Source organism: Dichotomopilus funicola (genome assembly GCF_033296635.1).
Source record: "Dichotomopilus funicola strain CBS 141.50 unplaced genomic scaffold C8A04scaffold_1, whole genome shotgun sequence".
Lineage (NCBI taxonomy): Eukaryota > Fungi > Ascomycota > Sordariomycetes > Sordariales > Chaetomiaceae > Dichotomopilus > Dichotomopilus funicola.
Genome location: NW_026944022.1, coordinates 1,173,221 through 1,194,638, shown reverse-complemented (window position 1 = coordinate 1,194,638; position 21,418 = coordinate 1,173,221). Strand labels below are relative to the sequence as shown.

Below are 21,418 nucleotides of genomic sequence, written 5' to 3'. Positions count from 1 at the left end.
ACTCGGGGACGCCGGCCGCGGGGACGAATCATGATGTGGTGGGGGTGAAGGGGCAGCCCTGAGTTGTGCTTTGAACTGAATCTCACTTGCTGCATCGTCTTTTACAGGAAGGAGGGTGTGATGGGCCCTTTCTGCGCAAACCGTTTGGCGGAAAGCTAGTTGACGTGAGACCAGTCCGGCGGCAGCAACTGCTTTGAAATGCCCCTTTTCGGAGCCGTCGTCCACAAGGGCCTCCCCTCGTGGACCACCAACACCTCTTGTGCACGAGTTCTGGAGATCTGCCCCATTCACGTCATTCGTCCATCTCTCGATCCTCCTCAACCATCCTCGGACCTGGTCTCACCCTCGTTTTCTCTCCAGCCTGTTGAGGAGCGTCTTGGGAGGGGCAGGTCGACGTCCTGAAGAGGGCACGAGGGGTAACGTGGAAGTTTGGTGGGGTAACGCTGCTGGTTCTCTTGCCCCTGACTCGTCAGCGCGGCTTGGGTGGCGTGTGGGGAGACAGGGACGTTGGAGCCGCGCATCGAGACTTGTGACAAAAGTCTCGTGGGGATGGGCATGGCGCCTTCGGCCGCAGAAGCTGGGCGGACTTCTCGGTATCACAGCGTGGGGTAAAAACAACCTATTGCTGGTGATTATGGAACGAGTGTTCGATTTTGAATGTCCATGACCGGGCCTCAGGGGACATTCCGCCAGAGACGGGTGGAGCGCCTCGAGCGCGGGCGACCAATGAGTCTTATGCTAGCCGTTGTTGACCTCTCAAGATGTTTGTTGGCTGCCCCCAAGTCCCTCCCCGAGTTAACGTAGTGTAGCTGTGTCGGGACCACGTTTCCCGCCCAACCGTCCAGCCGCCCTTTGACAGCGGGTTGATCCGAAGGAGAAGCCCAAGCACCTGAGCTCCCGTCCTGAGGCACCCAAAGGCGCAGGTGAGACATCCACATCGACTGCCGCCCGCGAGAACCACTAGGAGGATCTCGTCCCTGCGTACCCCGGCCTCTCATCCTCAGTGATTGGTTGTTGTGGGGGCCGTACCACCCCCTCCCCTCTTCAAACCCGGCCCCGCGTTGGTCGCTGGGAGGGTCATTGTCGATGCACGCAGATATCTCTCAACGAATCACTTGAATCGGGGCATCGCGAAATGCCGATTAATCGACCAACAGAAAGTAAGGGCCGTGGATTTACGGGGACATCCCCCTCCGACGACTCGCGCCATCGAGGCCGTTTGTCCAAGTTGAGAATAGCCCTCGCTATTCGAGCGCATTTGTGATTGTGCATGCTGCTCCTCAAGGCTGACTGTCGGGTGCTCGGCGACCCAATTGCGGCCATCCCTGGGACCTAGGTACTGGTGCAGGTCTCCTCCTCCAACGAAGCTGAGCGAGATCCGGAGTACAATACCTACGTGAGTTGGTGTCTGTGTTCGGGGCGTGTGGTGGTTGAGTTGACGGAAAACGCCCCGCCTGATATCTCCAAGACTCTGGTCTCCCCCCTCCTTCTTTCTCTCTTGGTGTGGAGATCAATCTGAGCGAAACTCAATACGACAGTGCAAAACACACAGGGCTTCAAAGAGGGGGCTAAGTTACATAAACACCTGCAATGAATCCCGCGTCCTTGTGGGGCTCAGTCTCAACAGCTCGTTCGTCTCGATCTCCGAAGCGTTAGAAGAGACGGCGCGCGCGACAGGCGCCAACTTGACGGCCAAAAAAAAAAAAAAAAAGCAGAGCCAGGCTGTTGACTTCAAACCATGGTTCGTCAATTCGTCAGTCTGTCACGCTCCTAGGAAAGGTTGCCGGGAAGTCGGAGGGGCCTCGAGAAGGTGATGGAATCAGCGCGGGGCCCTTTTCTGGTGGATGATTGCCGTCCTTCTGCAGGACATCACGACGGAAAGGGAATGGTTGGCGAAAACCAGAGGACGCCGGCCAAGTCGCCTCGCATTGCTGCGGGTATCTGCTGGCTGCACCACACTGGCGCTGCGTCGGCCTGGGCAAAACCCACCTGTCCTATCGAATCGGGACTCGAGAGCCTCTTGGGTTCGGTTTGGAGCAGTGCAACGCTGGACGGCGCGACGGATGGGAGGAAAGGGGAAAAGGTGATCGAACTGCGGGTTCCCGCTTTGATGAAGACACGACACCCAATCTTGCAGCTTCGTTCGATACGTTGCTCAGCCGGCGTGCTTTGTTAAAGCAGTGCATGAACGCCGAGACGAGACGTCTCGCACACACGGAGAGCGCCACCGAGGACGAAACACAACCCGCGGCTCGGGCCTCGCTGACCGGAAGAGAACGGATCTTAAGGAATGCTGTGTATGTAGTGAAGGTGAGGCGAGAGGAGGACGGATGAATCATAAGCGGGCTGCGTCGAAGTCTCGAGGCTGAGTGAGTGAGAGACGTATACTTTCCATCGAGGCGTTCCTGTCCCTTGTTTTGCCTGACCTAGCAGCCTGGGTTGCCTGGGTTGCCCAACTTTAACGAGACGATGGATTTGTATGAGGAATCCTTCCGAATGTTCCATCGCCCTTGATTGACCGGAGGGACGGTGAGGATGCGCATGGGGTTCTCAAGGTGACCTCGTTGCTGGGCGAGGACCGGGTCTGCGTCTCTTCACCGCCGGTTATCTCGTCGCGCGGTGTCGACCCGACAGACTTCGTCCTGCATCGGTGTGCGCAATTTTAGCAAGGTAATCCCCAAATTCGTTATCCCTTTCCTCGGATTCACCATTGATGCCCCCTTTAATCCATCGCCGAGGTTCAAAGACTGCGGAATCGTACTGCAACATTGCCACATTCTCCATCTTCATCAGGGGCCGGCGCTCCGGGCAACTATGTACGGATTACGAACTCAGGACTGCGCAGTGCTCAAGACCCTTTTTCGCCACCTCAGCCACTGATCCAAGCACGCTTGGCACGGCGCAATGCGCAATGCGTCGTTGCTATGTCTGTGGCGCACTTGGGCCTCGCCCATCTTTCAACCCGAATTTAGTACTTTACGAGGCCATTTGAAATCCCCTCTGTGGCGGGCTCCTGGATCGTGGTGCGCAAATTCATCTTTGTCAAGCAATCCTCGACCCGGCCCTCCACGTCGGTTGCCACGAAGGCGATTTTTCGGTGGATCTTAAATGTGGCTTGTCGTTGTCGTTTTGTTTGCCGAGCTCCTCGTGCTAGCTGCCTCGGCGGTGGGGGGAGTGGGTTGGATGGACTTCGTAGTGGACAGGGATTGTTTTGCGGCCGCGCCCGCTCGCCGTTGTTCGTCTCGGGACCTGGCTTCCAGGTTGCTCTTGTGGAATCCCATTGTCAACAAAGTGGTTTTTGCCATCGTATACCAGAATGGAAGCTGTCAATCCCGGCCATCGACCGCGTCGGCTCGACACGGCCATTCTGATCCGTCCTCGGTGGAGGTTGGCAAGCAAGCAAGGTTGGCTGCGTGCAACTTGTCGCCTGAGAGTGTGTGGCCCATTGTTGAGCTCGCTGCACGAAGAGCTTGGTGTTAGGTGAGGGCGCAGAAACCGACGGAACTGAACGGACAACCAGAGGAGACGACCAAAGATGCCATCAGCCATCCCAAACGGGAAAAGCAAGACGATTGGAGCCAATGGGCTGTGCTGAAGAAGGGCCTCAGTGGTCCACCGCTCCCCACACCCCATCCGCCCGCAGAAGACAGCCCCACCCAGTGCCCATCGGCTGGTCCCCCACTGGTAGGCCCTCGCGACCCTCTTTTTGCCCCCATCATGAGGAAGCCAGGCGAGCCAGGGGATCAGCCATCACCCGCCCAAATGCCCCAAGTGCTCCACTGGACATTGATGCCGCGTGCGGATGGTGCCCCTCTCCCATTCCCCCTCTCCCGCCCTGGCCGCCGCTTGACAAGCCGCCCCCCATCTCAGGTCCCTCTTGAGGTCGAGGGTGATCTCATCGCCCGTTTCTTTCTCTCCCATCACCACACAACACGACAGCAAACCCCCCTCGCCAAACTACCAGGCCGGATTTTTGGGCAGGCCCTGACCATCATTTGCCAGGCGGTCGGCAAACACGGCCACCTTTCGCCCTCTTGTTCTGTTCTCCTTCTTCTCCATTTGTTTTGCGTTTCGTCAGTCACCGGGATCCGAGGGAACAACGGCCGAGCCACTCCAGTCCACGACGGCAACGCTGGTTGCTTGGTGCCAGGGCGTACTCCACCAGCCGACCTGTTCATCCCATATACCCGACAATACGCCCCCCTTGCTCGCACCGCTTCTTTTTAAGTCTCATTCTCTCTCCCCGCCCGCTATCCCACGGTTCCGCAGTACACCCGTGTACTTCTTCAAGGCACCACTGCTTCTGTACTTCTAAATCCTGCATCTGGCTGCGGTTCTTTCTCCGGAGCGAACAGCCAGACTTCCTTTCATTCCACTCGCCGCACACGCCTGACGGGACATCAGCCGCCCCACACTCCTTTTGTGACTGAACCGAGCCAAGCCATCGTGGTTTGGATGTGATAGTCGCTCCATCAAAGGTCGAGCGCCAACTGTTACTACCTCCTCAAAGCCTACTCGGCCGTCATTCCGTTTGGGCTAGACACCGCCGCACTTCTCGCCCATTTTTACCCCCCGTACGCCCCGACCGAAACTGGCACTTTACGGGAGACCGGCCGCTCGCGGTTGACGAAATAAATACACTCACCTCGCAATGGCATCCACACTTCCCCCAGATCCGTGGAAAGTTCTCGGTGTTGAGAAATCCGCGGACAAGGCCGAGATTCGAACAGCATACAAGAAACTGGTTCTACAGTGCCATCCGGATAAGATCCTGGTCCAGGACCCAACATTGAAGGCGCTGAAGATTGATGAATTTCAAAAGGTTCAGCAGGCATGGGAACTACTCAACGATGACGCCGAGAGAGCAAAATATGAGCAGAAGGTGCACCTCGCGGAGCTCCAACGCGCCGCCAAGATCCAGCAAGACGTGAAGCACTCGGCCAATAGTTCTGTCCCGCGCTCCGCTGCCAAATATTCGGCTTACGAAATCCGCACCACCGAGCCGCGATACAAGAGTTCCCCGTCGGGCGGAAAGGTGTACACCTACTCGACCACCACTCACACTCGCTCGCAGGAGGAGATGCCGTCGTCCCGTACGTTTCCACTGTACGAAGAGTCCACTAAGCAAGCCCGGAGGACTGCAAGCTATGAGAAGCCTGCCAAGCGAGATGAGGAGAGACGCGATAGGGACAAAGAAGAGAGGAGGCGGAGGAAGGATGAGGATGAGTCCCGGCTGCGGGATAAGGGGCGGGATAAGGAGCGGGAGAGAGAGCGCGAGCGAGAGCGTGAGAGGGAGAGGGAGAAGGAGAAAGAAAAGGAGAGGAAGAACCATGGGCTGCGCGATGCTGAGAGGAAGCGGCTGGAGAAGGAACGAGAAAAGGAGCGAAGGCGAGGCGCCGAAGACAAGTCTCGCCGACACAACCAGCCCTATGTGGAGCAGTACGACCCATACGTGGAGGCCGAAGGAATCATTCTTGACGACGTGACCCACGTATTGTCCTCGTCGCGGCCGGAAAAGAAAAGATCCTCCAGTCGAAAGCACGAAGAGACGCGCGAACGCGAGCGAGATCGGGACCGCGATAGTGCTCGCGACCGAGAGAAGGAAAGGGAGAGGGAGAAGGATAGGGATAGGGAGAGAGAGAGAGACAGGGAGAGGGAGAGGGAGAGGGAGAGGGAAAGGGACAAGTCAAGTTCGCGCCGTGCCAAGTCACCCCATGTGGCCAGCGGCCATAAGCACGTCAACCTTTACGAAGAAGCTGCGAACTACTTGAAAAATCACGGGACCGGCCAGCAGGTTTCCTCCTTTTGGAAAAAATCCGACACCCCCCCGGATGCGTCTTTCATGCCTTCGGTAGCTGACTTCATCACACCCCCTGCGCCGACACCCCCTCCCGTCGACCTAGAGGAGGAGAGTATCCGGAACTCAGCATCTCGCGCTGCCGCCCGCCGCGCCTCTAACGATGCTTCGAGATCGCGCGAGAAACTCAAATATGACGTTTCGGACATCACTCCATCCAAGAGCAGGCCGATTCCAGTCCTCTCTAAGTCTTACACCACTCCCATTACCCTCACGGAGTCTCCCCCACGGGTCAGCCGTTCACAAACGGCGCCACACGAGTCATCGTACCGCCCTGTGCCGTCTCTCTCTCGCACACAAACTTGGGCGCCGGGGAGCAACTCAGTCGCTGAATACTACGACGAGGTGGAATCAGAAGAAGACCGTGAGCGTCGTCGGCACCGCAGCCGTCGCACACGGTCGCCTTCCGGCCAGCCTACGCGTTACAAGGTCGTCGAGGGGAAGACATCCAAGATTGATTCTCAGTACGTGTACGGCGAGTCGCCCAATTCCAATCGACGCTATGCGGCCGAGGCGGTGGACCAAATGGGACGCTCCCCATCGTCGTACCACAGCAGCACCCCTCTCCGAGTTAAGCACTCAAAAGCCTACGACCACAGTGATATCAACTTTGCAAAGTCTGATGATATCCAGTTCTCGAAGTTTGAGATGCCCTACCAAACGCCGTACTACGCCTCTCATCCCTCGGATGTACGTCTGGTGCAATAGTCAAAGTGGGGAACACTGGAAGCTGTTGGCATATTTTCTCACATCTGCTTGCGATTTCTGTTCTAATCTTTAATGAGTGGATGATAGTAAGTACTTAGGCATGAAATTACGATGATGAGGCTTGACGAGTTTTTTTTTTTTCCTTCATTTCCCCCACCATCTGTATCTCCTTTTCTCGTTGGCGCTGGGGGGTTGGAACGCACATCGGAGTATCTGGCTTCTTATTTTTTTTTCCTTCCACGACCATATCACTACACCGTTGACGGGCAGGTGTCATGAAAACAAAACAGTAACGAACCAGTCGTACCCGCCATTTCCTTGATTCCGGAGCTTTCTGACCCCATCATGGTGCGATATATGGTTTGGCAGGTCGTCACAGCATGGAACACGAAATGGGTGGACCAGCATGAGATAAGACATGTTCAAGTGCGGAGGGGGGGCAGGAAAGGGAATCATCCGTTAGCCGTGGGGAGGGAGGATGGGAATTGCAATGACTGGATGAGAGCATCTTTTGGGATCCTTGTTTTGTCGTCGATTTTGGTTCCTTTTTCCTTGAACTCCTGGTTTGTCATTGGATGATGTAGGTAGGAAGTTATGACATTATGGCGGCGACGTGCTCGTCTCCGTAAATTCAAACACATATCAAATAACGCATCCGTGATTACAATCTCCAATCTTATATGGTACTTTTTGGATCCATGTCAAGACCTGAATGTATAGTCTCGTCAACTCATATTGTCCGCCATCGCCTTCTTGTCTAAAATCCTAAAACATGCTAGCATTTTCCGCAGCTGTCGCTAGTTAACTCCGTAAAATCAGATCTAAAAAGGTATGTGATTCTTCCACGTGTACAGCAGGCTCGAGCAAGAACGCGGCAAATAAAACAAAACAGGCTTCTTTTCCGCTCCAAAACACAAACCCTCAAGGTCATACCACGTAACCAGTGCTTTCGCACCGCCCGGGGTGCTCAAAGAGGGAATCTATCGCCCCCTCGCCCTCCCTTGCTGCCCAGACCACAGCCCTAGGCCACTCAGAGATGAGGCAGTCTATGGCTTTCCATGCCTCAGTGGTCTGTCGACCGCCCACAACGACAGCCCCGCGCAAAACAAATGAACCAACATCGGGCTAAACGGGGCAATGCCGCGTGGCACGGCGTTGGCAGGTTGGGGGGTGAGAGGCGCAGGCACAGCGGTTCGTCCGTGAACTGTACCACGTGCCCACGTGCCCCAATGCATGCTGAGGTGTCAACGACCAAAACACCACTGACGGCCAGTCCCACTCCTGTACTTGGTGCCCCGCGCTTTATACCAAGACATACAGTGAGCAAATCTGTGGAGAAGAGCGTGTTAGTTACCCATCAATCATTGACATAACAATAAATGCGACGACTCCTTAATTGGTCCTGTAAACCCCCACGGAAGAAGGTGGTAGTGGAGGAGGAATTAAGCACGTACCAAACTTAGACCCAGGATCATGCTACACCAGAAGCACACATTATTGAAGGTTTTTCGGCCACGAACCCATTTCGTCCGCTGTAGCATCACGATAGGGAGCTGGAGCATTTGACAGATGAAGCCGTAGCCGCGTAGCTTCTTAGTGATGCAAGCCATGACGATTTCGTGGCCGATAGCGCTAATCAAGAAGGTGATGACGGTAGCGTTGGCCTTGCCGATATGGGGGCGGCTGGCACTGTAGACGTGGCGACGTAGGAAGCTGTAGACAGGTACGTTCCACTCGCGCGAGAATTCCATCCAGTCGGTGCTGTTCCACCAGTCGCTGTAAAAGTGCCGATCTGCGAACCGGGTGATCTCGGCGCAGGCGCCGAGGACGTACTCGAAGATGACGAGGAAGACGAGCAGGAAAGTCAACATGAAGGGGAAGAGTAACCACGAGATGGTCTCGGCGAGGATGAGGAGGACCTCAAGTACTGTTAAGGGTGAGTCGGCCGCGTGAAAGGATGGCCCAAGCCTCTTGGACGCATCAACCAAGGCTGGCAGAATAAACTCCTCAGAAATGATGGTCAGGAGAAAGATGCAACCGAAGATGGCGGCAATTTTGGAGAGGAGATTCTGCCAGTCGATCTGATCGTTCCGAGGGTATTCGATTTCGTAACAAAGGGTCGGGCAGCATATATAGTCCGCATAATTTGCCCATGTCAAGTTGGCCGGGTACGTGATGTTACCAATTGGACTTGTCAACTCACGGGCCAAGTCTTCGCGGAGTTGGGAGACCTCATCTGTATCCCCAAGCATGCCATTCCCCTCACCTCCATTGGCCTTAGCCTCGGCTCTCTTGGGGCTCGTCATCATGCCCAGGGGATTCTCGAGAGTCGGGTAAAGGTATGCGGGTGCTCGTGATGCAGTGGAAGGATCGTCCAACTCGCGTAAACGCTTTTCCGTTTCGCTTAGGTGCCCGTTGTAAAATAGATAGGAGTGCATCTTCATGAGAATCACCATAGTGTGTAGCAGGAAGAAGACTTGAGAGGTCCACGTCCAGTCCAACAAGAAAGGTACTGCAATCCAGAACGCAAGCCATACAACTTGGTAAACGCTCATGATAGCCATCCCGCCTTTGCTCCAGGTCAATGCGCTGCTAGATGGTGCGGCTCTGAAGACACGGTGCAAGGGCAATGAGACGGCAGTAGTAGCCACCATCAGCCCGTCGGCAATGGCTAGGTGCCAGAGCTTAACGGTAAAGAGACTCCAGATCTCCACACGTAGAGGATATCCCGTGTCTTTGATATTCCGCAGCATCGATGTTATTGCCATAATAGCGAGGCCAATCCAAAAGAGATTGAAAAAGCCACGAAAATCGCGGTAGTCGCTGTTTGGATCGAAGTGGGAGACTCGGCTAGCGAATTCGATCGTTGGGAAGAGCCGGCGGCGCTGCTCCGCGCGAACCTGCTTGCGGGCGGTCGAAAGGGACTTCACGGAAGGCGGCGCATCGGGCGGGACGGGAGTTGAGCGGCCACTGTAGAGAGAAATGGGCGGTAAGCTACGCTGCTGCTCGTAAGTAAAACTAATTCAGCCTACCTTGTTGACCCGGTCCCATTGCCATTGCTCGGAAGCTCCAGCATGCCGCTTCCCTCGGATACATTGCTGATTTGCGATAGCTGGGAGTGAAGCGGCTTCCGGGCCCGTGGTCGCACAATGTGGTCACCAACACCCTCCGAGACATCGGCCGAGGTGGACGCCATGGCACCGAAACGAGGCAGTTTGAGATTATCCGCGATACCAACACCAACGCCGACCTGAATTTATTGCCAGTTGTTGCTATGCACCTTTCCCCCCTTTTGTTCTACGTCTTGTCGGATGTGCGCAACTGGCTGAGTCGGCGCTCAGGGTTCAAACGACGAGTTACGGCGTCAACGTGCTTCCTCCTAAGCCAGCAAACAGGGCGCAAAGTCGGTGCGACGCAACGGAATGACGGGACTTCGATCGCAGGTTTCTCGGCTTCGTTGCGCCGCCGACAAATGATCCCTGGGGGGAGTCGAGGCAATCGATTGATCGGGTGCTGATTGTGATGAGCGAGGAGAGGATCACGGCTTCCAAGTTAATGCCCTTCTGCGCTAGATTTTGGTGGTTGGGCGGGAGTCCATGGTTTGCTGACAAGCAACATTCATCGAGCCGCGGCGCGGTTGCCTCTGACACCAAGATGAGTTTCCACGCATCTTGCTGTTCTCCCCAATCTGACCAACGACAACCCCTGAAAACGGCCCCTCAACCAGCCCAGCCGCCAGCGACGTCACTGACACGTGATAACGTTGGGGAAAGTTCGCAGGGGTTCATCGCTGGTTTGTTTCAATTCCGGCGGGGCATTTGCTGCGACCAACCTCTTTAAAGCAATACCTGCCACAGTATTAGTGTAGATGTTCCTCTCAAGTCGTTTGGCCCGGGCTTCTCTTGCGCGATTTGAAACCTACGGAATCTTCCAGAGGTCGGGTTTCAACAACGATGACGTCCTTAGGAGAATTGAAACACCTCACTGCTGGCGACCATCCAACTTCACGGCAATTGTGACACATGCGGCCTGGAACAAATAAGGTACCTAGCTAGGGGAGGTTGAGGTACCGAAGCTCTTGTGACTGCAACCTGGCGGCACCCCAACCCAGGAAAAGGCTCCCAATCGATGCGCCTATTGGATTGCCCCAGTTTAGCTTAAGTGTCGGACACCCGCCGCACTGGCTTGGGCCCGCAGAGTTCTTTCCCCTTCACAAGAGCGACCAATTACTACAGAGGATGGCCCATCGTGGTATTACAGAGCTCAGCGAGGGGCTGTTTGCCTTACATGACACCCCTCTTGCTCCCGACTGGAAACGAGTCGTTTGGCGCATTCTGGAAACGGTTCTAGGATCACTCCGTCAAGCTTGGAGACTATTTGTTACGGCGAGGTTTACCAACCAAGGCGCCGAAGCCGGTTTCTTGGAATACGAGCATTGAAACATCATCAATGATGAGTTCTGCGCGGGACAGCCGTCGAATGCCACAAAAGTCCTGTCACGGGCCCAGTGCCTCTAAGAGAGAGATATTCGTAGTTACCTAGGTGCCATGGCCTTGAACAAGGAAAACGCCCGTTTGGAAGGAAGAAAATTATTAAAACTAGAATTGGTTGAAATTTTGGCTGGTGTGAGAAAAGCTAGCCGCGCGAAATGGAACGCCGCTCCCTCACAAACCGCCTACGTTCCCGACGATGCGTGCTCGGGCAACGGAGGGAGGCAATGTTTAGGCCAGCATCGGGGTCCATTGCCCCCGGCCGCCTTGGACGCTCGGGGCTTTCCGTAATGGAACTCAGTGGTCCTCATGCGTCATGCGGTCGGTAACTTCGGGCACATGAGATTTTAACTCGCTAAGCGCTGCTTACGCGAGTACCTGTGTTGTCCACTGAGTCCAAATTTTATATCAGTATATTTCGTAGGGTTCCCAAACCAAAAGCCACCGAAGCTGCAAACTGGTCGGTTGAAGCCGCAACAACATGCCCGTCTTCATGGGCCCAATGCCCGACCCACGGTCCTGGTTATGACCTGCATCTGACGACAATTCCAGCTAACCTAAACAAAAAACCTTAGATTTCACCGGTGGCCCGCAGGCTACGACGCCCAAGTGAACGTTGCACCTCAATTACTCCGTACATGCGTCCTGATCACTACCCGCCTCGAAAAAGGTATATAACTCAGGCCCGCCCCCCTGCAACTTTCTCTCCCCTCTCGAATCCAGAGTCTGAATCTAGAATTCACATTGCAGATACCTTATCTAGAGATTGCCGCAGACTTCCCGTCGACATTCCGAGATCGCTCCTCTGGCGTTCCGCACAGTCCCTTATCAGGTAAGCTCGCAACGTTTCCTATCACATCCGCATCACTCCTCGTCTCCTCCTCTCCGCACCCGGTCGATCATTGTAAGGGCCCCTGTCAACTTGAAATCAAGCGCAATTCCACGCCCCTGCAAGTGCAAGTTCATAGAAACACAAAAAGCGATGAGCCGTGAACGGGAAGTGGGGCAATCCAGGCCCAGGGGTAGGCGTGCCAAGTCTGACCTCGCCAACCTGGCCCACCTCACTCTTCCTTCAGGGTCACAAGGCCCAAGACCAGCAACCTTGTTCTGCGCACAACTCGCTGGAACGACCACCACCAGCGCTACGCCTCTTGGGCGAGGTCTTGGTCAACGCCTGCCCTCCTCCCCTCGCCCGGCCGGCTGCCTGCTGCTTGCTGCGCTCGATATCCCAAACTCGCCTTCTGCAAGCGCAGTCATGTCCTCGATGTCTGTGGAGTCGCCGCCGTCCGAAACACACCACCAGCCAAGCGATCGTGATGCACAATCTCAGCCGGAACATCGCTTGGCTCCCGCCAGCGCGGGCGATGCGCGCGCAAACTCAGCACCTGGCGTAGACATCGTCGCCTTTCCCGCCGTTTCTGACCTACCTTGCGTCACAGGTGTCACGGCACTACCCTCGAGTACAAACCCGAGCCCGAGTCACTTTCGCTCCCGCACTATCGCCCCGTCACCACCTGTGTCAAGTCGCGCGAGCCGTCCTCAGTCACCATCTACCGCCGCTCAGGATTTTCTTGGCGATTTGAACCACCTTACCCGCTCTCCCGATTCCCTATCTCACGCGCCAGAGACGCCTTTCCACCTCCATACCGAGTCTGCGCACCCAGCCTACGGCCACACCACGCCCGGCCGACCAATAAGACGGTCCGGCCTCTCCCTCCGGAACTCCTCGTCGGCACAGTCTCTCCGGCCGATATCGAGAACACCAAGCCTGAAAACCGGATTGTACGGTCCGTTTGGTTCTACCTCCGCTGCGAGCTCGGTTGTTGCGAGCCCTGTCATATCTGCCATGGGCGATCTCACCCCGCTTCCATCGCCTCTCCTAGCGAGTGACTCGCCCGGCCCGTGGAAAAAGCTGAACCGGCGCCCGTCGCGTGAGGACGCTATGTCGCCGCCAACCTCCGTACCACTCGAGTCGGATGGCTGTGAGCTACCCTCAAAGCCTACGAAGAAAGGATATAGCGGGGTCGCATCGTTTCCAACGCCAGTAAACCAGGACAGCGCCGCGCGCCAGGAAGGCCGACTCGCCCAGCCCCCGGCCACTCACACAAGAAACCGGAGCATCAGCGAGTATATACCGGATCCCATGTTGATACCTAAGCGTATGTCAACAATGTCTGGTACACGTGCCAAGCCCGACCTCAAGACCACAACGGATGGGCAACTGCGTCGCGAGCCCCACCTCTCCGAAGCGCGGGGTCTGACGCCCATTGAAAAGCCACCGACACCACCGCCAAGCGAGTCTTCTCTGAGCGCTGCTGACTTGCCCTTGGCTACCGCTTTGGCGGCTACCACAAGGAGTAATAAACAACCAAGCAGTGCCACCTACTTCATAGCGTATGGCCGGGACGACCAAAAGCGCCGGCGTTGGCGCATGGTACGGCCTCTCGGTCAAGGCACCTTCAGTCAAGTCTACTTAGCAACAAGCCAAGCTTCATCCTCATCATCCGACGATGAAGACGGTGGGCAAACCGCTGGGACCCAAAACTCGAACCAATCTTTGACCCGCCCACGGCGGTCTCTTGTGGCGGTAAAGGTCTGTGAGCAAGGCCCCCGGGGAGGCGCATCCGAAGAACGCATCGAGATGAGCCTGAAGCGGGAACTCGAGCTCATGCAGTCTGTACGACACCCATCAATTGTGCAGCTGAAGGCTTGGAGCATCGAGCCAACACGGGCCATCCTTGTGTTGGGTTACTATCCTGGTGGTGATCTTTTCGAGGTGGCAAGCCGCCATCGGGCGCTTCTTACTCCATCCCTTATCCGTCGAATGTTCTCCGAGCTCGTCGGTGCGGTCAGGTATCTGCACGCCCAGAACATTGTTCATCGGGACATTAAACTCGAGAGTAAGCCCTTCGCTCACCCCCATTCCTTTCACTCCCCCGTTTCCGTGTTAATAATCACCCTAGACGTACTTGTTAACCTACCTCCTTCGGAGCTCGCCCCTTCCAACGACTGGACCACTTACCCTTATTCTGTCACAACACTCACCGACCTCGGCCTGTCGCGCCGCGTCGCCCCCGATGAGAAGCTCGAGACACGCTGCGGCTCTGACGATTACGCCGCCCCCGAGGTCATCATTGGCCAACCATACGACGGGCGTGCTACCGACGCCTGGTCGCTTGGCGTCCTCCTATACGCCCTCCTCGAGTCCCGTCTCCCGTTCGACCCGCCCCCATCGGGCCCTCAGGGCGTTGACCACGCCACGCAGATGCGCATGCGGAGCCGCACGAGCCATCGCATCGCGCGCGTTGAATGGCGCTGGTTTTTGTTCGGCGCAGGCGAAGGGGAGGATGGTGATGGAGATCATGAGGCAGAAATCAAGAAGTTTGAGGAGAAGGGGCTGGTCGGCGCCATGGAGGTTGTCGAGGGGTTGCTTAAACGAGCGAGGAGTCGTTGGCCCCTCAACCAGGTCGCTGAGACGGAGTGGGTCGGCAAGGCTGTTAATGTAGAGGGCGGCATTCGGTTCATGGAAGAGGAAGAGGGTGAGGAGATTTAAGCACGTCTTACTCTCCCATGGCTCTCAGGATGATAACGCCCGTTTAAGATGCGGTGCGAAGTTGGAGGGGGGAAACTAACCGGGTTTGAAGGAAGGAGCTAGGACAATGGACTAGTTTTCCCTGTCGCTTTTCTCTGGGGGACGATGGAGATCTTCCCATCGGGCCCGGTTCCACGAACACCGACATGGGTTTTGTTCTACTGCAGGAGAAGAAAATCACATCCAAGGTGTGACCACTGCAGCTTACTCACAATCTAGTGGGATCATCTAGAGGAAACTTCACTCCGGTCCGACAACATTCTGGGCCAAAGTTGGGAGTAAAACACCATTTGCAACTTCCTTTTTTTCTTTTTCTTTTCTTCTCCTTCTCCTCTTTTACGTCCTTTTTGAGGGTTTCTCACTCTTTCACCTTTAGCCATACATTAAGAACAGACAGACCAGGAAGGTTACAGATGGCAAGGGAGATAAAGACACGCCTGTAGATGAACGGGCACCCTCTCGACCATGACGGGGTCCTCTGAGCCAGCAATGGTGTCATGGGGCTGTTTTTTGTTCATTGTATTTGCATGTATGTACCTACTACCCGTCTTATAGGGGTTGGGCTGGGCGGTACATTATCACATTAGTTCTTGATATTATTATCATCATGCAGTTTTAGATTGTGAGGTACCAAGAAACGAAAATCAACCTGCACGTTTAGGAACTTCACCTGTTGTGCGTTCTTGTGGTTCTGTACTTTTTAAGGGCGAGCGTTGTGAAGATAAGGGGCGTAAGGGGTAACATTAATCCTTGCGTGAAAGGTAACGGCCACTAGCAGTCAACGGTTGATGCGAATTGCCCCCTTTATCCACAAGAACATTAATCATTGCCTTATTCTAAACAAATACTCAAGAAGGGGCACCTTGGCAACGATCAACTGGTGGAGGCAGGAATATATACATTAACGTGAAAATGATCGCCGGAGGATTGGCTGCTTTATCACTTTTCCGGTGGGGCTGACCTACGCGCGAAAATAACCTCTGGAAACGGCAGAGTGCGCCTGGCGGATCTGCTGCACCGTTATCACAGCACACAAAACTGGAGTGTTCCCGTCTAACCGTTGTATTCATGTCTACGTGATGAACACGATCACACCTCCATGTCCTAATAAAGTTACAGAGTGGCGAAGGTGTAAGGAACCTGAGGGAACCGCCCAGCGACGAAGGTAGATGGGATCACTAAGTGCCCTTTGAAAAGAGAAAACTTAAATAACAGACCGCCTAACTCCAATTCCCAAGACCAATTTTCATTTCCCGGTCATACCATCATCTAATCAACCTCCTCCATGGCGCTGTCACCGGTCTCAGCGGCCGGGACGCTGGCATCGGCAGCCGGCGCGTCCTCGGCAGCCTCAGGCTCCTCGTCGAGGTTGAGGCCGAGCGACACAAGCTTGTGGATGCGCTCAGCGAAACCGGCGGGCTCCTCGATGGTGAAGCCAGAAACCAGCAGGGAGGTCTCGAAGAGCAGCTGGACGATCGACTTAACAGTCTTGTCGTTCTCACCGTCGGCTTCAACCTTCTTCTTGAGCTCCTGCACGATAGGGCTCTTGGGAGAGATCTCAAAGGTCTTCTTAGAAGACATGTAGCTGCTCATGGAGGTGTCGCGGAGGGCCTGAGCCTTCATGATACGCTCCATGTTGGCGGACCAACCGAACTGGCCGGTGCGGATGGCGCAGGGAGCACCAACCAGCTTGTGGGACACAACAACCTTTTCGACCTTGTCGCCGAGGACATTCTTGAGCGACTTGGCGAGGCCCTCATACTCCTTCTCCTCAGCCTCACGCTGAGTCTTCTCCTCCTCAGTTTCCTCTAGCTCGAAATCCTTGGTGATGTCGACAAGCTTCTTGCCCTCAAACTCCTTCAGTTGAGTCATGGCATACTCGTCAATGGGGTCGACCAGGAAGAGCACCTCGAAACCCTTCTCCTTGAGTGAATCAAGGAAGGGGGACTTGGTGACAGCCTTGAGCGATTCACCAGTGATATAGTACATGTTCTTCTGGTGTTCAGGCATCCGGGCGACGTAGTCCGAGAGCGAGGTCTGCTCATCGCCTGACTTGGTTGAGTTGAAACGCAGCAGCTTGGCCAGAATCCCGCGGTTCTGCGAGTCCTCGTGGATACCAAGCTTGAGGTTCTTGGAGAAAGCGCTGTAAAACTTGTCAAACTGCTCCTTGTCCTCGGCGATCTCGTTGAAGAGCTCCAGAGATTTCTTGACGATGTTCTTCTTGATCACCTTCATGATCTTGTTCTGCTGGAGAGTCTCGCGAGAGAGGTTGAGGGGCAGGTCCTCGGAGTCGACAACACCCTTCACGAAGCTGAGCCACTCAGGTACCAAATCGGTAGCATCATCAGTGATGAACACACGGCGGACGTAGAGCTTGATGTTGTTCTTGGTCTTCTTGGTCTCGAAGAGGTCGAAGGGGGCGCGCTTGGGCACGAAGAGAATGGCGCGGAACTCGAGCTGACCCTCAACCGAGAAGTGCTTGACACCGAGGTGGTCCTCCCAATCGTTGGAGAGCGACTTGTAGAAAGCGGCGTACTCTTCCTGGGTGATGTCCTGGGGATTGCGAGTCCAAATGGGCTTCTGCTTGTTGAGCTCCTCCTCCTCGATAGAAGTCTCCTTGACCTTTTTGGTCTTGGGCTTCTTCTCCTTCTCCTCCTCCTCGTCATCGACCTCCTCGATCTTGGGCTTCTTGTCCTCGCCTTCCTCAACTTCCTCAGCCTCCTCATCGGGTACCTCCTTCTCGGTCTCCTTCTGGACGTGGAGGAAGATGGGGTAGGAGATGAACTCAGAGTGCTTCTTGATGACCTCCTTAACACGGCTCTCGTTCAGGTAGTCCTGCTGCTCATCCTTGAGGTGGAGGATGATCTTGGTACCACGGCCAAGCTGCTCGCCCTCGGTGTCAGGGGTAATGTTGAAGGTGCCACCGGCGCTCGACTCCCAGATGTACTGCTCATCGTCGTTGTTCTTGGAGACGACGGTGACTCGGTCGGCAACCAAATAGGCCGAGTAGAAACCGACACCAAACTGGCCAATCATGGAGATGTCGGCACCGGCGGTGAGCGCTTCCATGAACTGTTTCGTGCCAGAACGGGCGATGGTACCGAGGTTGTTGACGAGGTCCTAGACTGCGAGTTAGTAACTTATCCTACTTGTATCATGTGCGAGAGAAGGAATTCTACATACAGCCTTGGTCATGCCGATACCGGTATCCCGGATGGTCAGCGTCTTGTTCACCTTGTCCGGGATGATGTCGATGCGGAGGTCCTTGTTCGAGTCCAGCTTGCTGGGATCGGACAAGGACTCGTAGCGAATCTTGTCGAGGGCATCGGAGGCGTTTGAGACGATCTCACGGAGGAAGATCTCCTTGTTGGAGTAGACGGTGTTGATGATCAGCGAGAGAAGCTGAGAGATCTCAGCCTGGAACTCGAACGTCTCAGCCATCTTGAGGGTATCTGTGTGATCTATTGGGTATCTGGAAATTGCAGGAGTCAGTATTGACAGAACGAAGAAGGTCTTGCTCGAGTTCAAGTCCCCTGTGCAGAAAAGCTGTCTAGGTGCGGGGCGATTTTCGACAGTCGCCGAGGCAAAGACAAAGGCAACTAAAAAAAGACACTGAGAGAGTGCGACGAGCGCAAATAGATCTTGGGCCAAAGATGACAAAAGGTGTAGCAAGAAAAGCCATTCCGTTTTCAAGATTGTAATGGAAAATAAATCTGGTGGAGGGGTGGGAAGCGAGGCTGAAGGAAATCGACGGCGGGAAACCGTTGCTTGCACTTACCAAGAGGGTTTGAAAGACGATCAACAGTCTAACGTTATGCCTCGAAGACCTTGGCAGATTACTTGGGGAGAGAGTGAAGAAAAGGAAGAGAATTGGGGAGATGGAGGAAAGAATTGGAGGAGGAGGAGCTGTGGCAGCTGAAATAAAATGGGCTCTTCCCTGGGCAGTGCTCAAGCAGTTTCCACGAGATTCTATCGCCCAAATTCTGCGGCCTTCGTTTGTACGCGCCCCCGCAGCAACGGGCGGCTATTTCTGATTGGACCCTTGACGGGTCCCGCCTGGAGTTGGGCCCACTTGAGGCTGCTGTTCACCTGCTTCTCATGAGGATGGTTTCTCGAAGCTTCATGATAATTCAACGTTCCGCCAGAGTTCTCCAGGGCACTTTAAGGTGATTGTATGCCTCTTCTAAAGATGCCTGGAAACTCACACAAAACAGGTCGAGATGTCTTGTTCGCGAGAATGGAAGAGGTGTCTCGCAATCGTTGACTCTTGAACCCCGCCTACGAGGCTGAAACGAGGCTGCAGTGGTCTTGCCAACCTAACTGCCCCGCAGTCAACAAGGCCGGGCGGGCACATGCGGCCAGGAACAGCAACCATAAACCAACCGAAGTTGTGGGCATGGAGAACCTCGATATCAGGTGAGGTACCCAAGTACTGACTTGTGGTTCTGAAAGAAAGGTATAAAAGGTGGGGAGTCTTCATGTTCATCACGACATCGCCGTTTCCGGACGCATTGGGGTCCCTACCGTGTGCGAGATAGGTTTGGTGGCGATGATCGCGGGGCAGTTTTGCTGGTTCACGCCCCTGGTGCGCCACGAGTCCACGACAGCAGACCACCTACCAACTAACCACCAAGCCTCTTTGCCCCACAGCAGGCACTTTCGTCATTCGTTTCATTCACACAAAATAACCAATGTTAGGTAGCATGAATGGGAAACTAGCAGAAAATTCTTTAAATCCCTACCAAGACCAGATTTTGGTGATGATTTGGTTGATAAGTCTACAGGGTCTGTTTACCGGGTACGGTTTGGTGTCTGTTTTTGGCCAGTGGCCTGGTGCAAGGCATCTCACCAAGGCATCAATATCATTTACACCCTCCCGGCAGGAGCTTCTTTTTCTCTGCCTTCTGGTGATTGAACGTTCCATCCGGCGGCCGGATGTGGAGGGTGGCTTGGGAATGAGTTTGTCTTTCCGTCGGTTTCCTTCAATTTCTCCCTTTCATTAATTAGGTCGTCCCCCCTCCTCCGTCTCCCCCAACCCGACAGAAGGTACCTATCAACCACCGCGATCCTCCCTTAGGCTTAAACGCTTCTTTTTCCAATGGGTTCCACTTCTAGTCCCCGCTGCGCCACGTGAAGTTCAAGTTCACCTTCTGTTCCATTCTCCGGTTCCCTCAAGCTAGATGGAGGAGCGAATTGGTACATGAGCCCTATAAGTATTGAACTAATCGCCTATGCACTTCGCCATTAGCATCGTTTGTTGTGGCTGCTAATATTCATGCCACTGGGGAAACTGGACTGGTTGTAAACTTGGAAATTAGACATACCGGCCCGGCCCACCACACCCAATGGTCTGGCTCATGAAAGTCATGTCAGTTGTGGCTAGAATCGCAGGAAGATTTCGGGGGACGCACAACTCCAGTTCCATCCTGTAACAGCGAGCCCAATTGCACGAGCAGGGTTCATATTAGCACCCGTATATCCCGGTGCAATGCCCGTCGTAGCACAACTGACGAGTCCCAAGCTGAGCCCGACTAGCAGGGGCCCAAGGTGGCGTCCGTACAATACCTGCTGCCGAGGATCCAAACCGGCGCCGATCGCAAGGTACCTGTAAGCAGTCGTGGGTGTCAACGCCCAAGCTATGGGAAGAAGAGGAGTAGAACGGGTTGACTCACAACATGACGAGGGAGGACATAGCTTCGGTCAGAACGACTTGGCCAGGAGATATCTGGCTGGGATCAAAGAAGTTCCCACCTCCCATATGGCTGATAAGGGGCGAAGATTAATGATCCGCCAAAGGTAGGTAAGGGAGTAAGCCCCTAGACACTCACGATATGGCCTTGTCACGACCCCAGCACCCAAACAACACCCCCCCAGCAAGAATACCGCCGAGAACCTGGGCTACGATTAATGCAACCCCTAGCCTGACTGTCAGTCCTCAACGCTCTTGAAATTAACCTAGAGGAAGCTTAGCTGGTCTCACCTCGAGACACTGGTGTCAACCCACATAGAATTGTTGTGAATGTAATCATAGGGTTGAGGTGGCCACCCGTGGCGGTGGCTGTTGCGTAGATAAATAAAGACAGAAAGACGGTGTTGTATACGCCAACATAGGCAATAACTTGAGTGACTCCCGAGTTCATCAGGGTCATCCCGAACTGGCCGGAGAGGTATATTGAGCAAGCTGTGGCAACGCACTCAACAAGCTGGAGCCAGCTATCAGCCTTGGAGCAGAGGGGGGGTGTGGAGGGATGTGGGCGTGAGGGGTCTAGCGCTGCATTTGCTTACAGCTGCTCTCCATATGGTCCGGTCTGTCCAGCCGCTAAGGTAGTACTCTCGGCGGCGGTACCAGAGCCGGGAAGAAACAATGGTTGTGTCCCGTCCCGTCCCAGCAAACGAGCCTTGGAACGCGCCGTCTATTTTTTGTATTTGTTCGCTAGGTGTCGTGGGCCGGAGCTCGCCCTGCAACCGAGAGCGGTTGCGCGTCAAGGTTGACATCGCATCTGACGGTTATGTGTTGAATGTTGACTCAAAAAGTGCCTCGGAGTCGTTAATTTTCTTCCCACTACACTACCGAAGCGCCCGACTCCTTATAACCTGGAAGTCAAGCCGCCCGTTCGATCCTTCCTAACATGCATGGGTGGGCGTGAGTCAGCAATTGTGCAAGGTTAGAAAAGCTGGCATTCCGGCTCATTTCTCGATTACAGAGTGATTTGAAATTGGAAACTCCTGAGAGCCCAAGACATGGGGTACTGTTATCGACAAGTCATAGTC

At 54.8% G+C, this 21,418-nt stretch overlaps 4 protein-coding genes across 4 annotated transcripts; 2 read left to right on the top strand and 2 right to left on the bottom strand.

Moving 5' to 3' along the window:
* Positions 1-4,651: 4,651 nt before the first annotated feature.
* Positions 4,652-6,565, top strand: C8A04DRAFT_33731 (uncharacterized protein; the record flags this gene model as incomplete). Its single annotated transcript, XM_062782573.1, has 1 exon — positions 4,652-6,565. The coding sequence occupies one exon, from the start codon at positions 4,652-4,654 to the stop codon at positions 6,563-6,565; it is 1,914 nt and encodes a 637-aa protein (XP_062641643.1).
* Positions 6,566-7,867: 1,302 nt separating this feature from the next.
* On the bottom strand, positions 7,868-9,761 carry C8A04DRAFT_8637 (uncharacterized protein; the record flags this gene model as incomplete). The annotated part of the gene is made up of 3 exons (XM_062785187.1): positions 7,868-7,894; positions 8,020-9,535; positions 9,598-9,761. The coding sequence occupies 3 exons, from the start codon at positions 9,759-9,761 to the stop codon at positions 7,868-7,870; spliced, it is 1,707 nt and encodes a 568-aa protein (XP_062641642.1).
* Positions 9,762-12,319: 2,558 nt separating this feature from the next.
* Positions 12,320-14,608, top strand: C8A04DRAFT_8622 (kinase-like domain-containing protein; the record flags this gene model as incomplete). The annotated part of the gene is made up of 2 exons (XM_062785181.1): positions 12,320-13,955; positions 14,019-14,608. 2 exons carry the CDS (start codon positions 12,320-12,322, stop codon positions 14,606-14,608), a joined length of 2,226 nt encoding a protein of 741 aa, XP_062641641.1.
* Positions 14,609-15,916: 1,308 nt separating this feature from the next.
* C8A04DRAFT_24071 (heat shock protein 90) lies at positions 15,917-18,088 on the bottom strand (the record flags this gene model as incomplete). Its single annotated transcript, XM_062778963.1, has 2 exons — positions 15,917-17,767; positions 17,831-18,088. 2 exons carry the CDS (start codon positions 18,086-18,088, stop codon positions 15,917-15,919), a joined length of 2,109 nt encoding a protein of 702 aa, XP_062641640.1.
* Between the last annotated feature and the right edge of the window lie 3,330 nt (positions 18,089-21,418).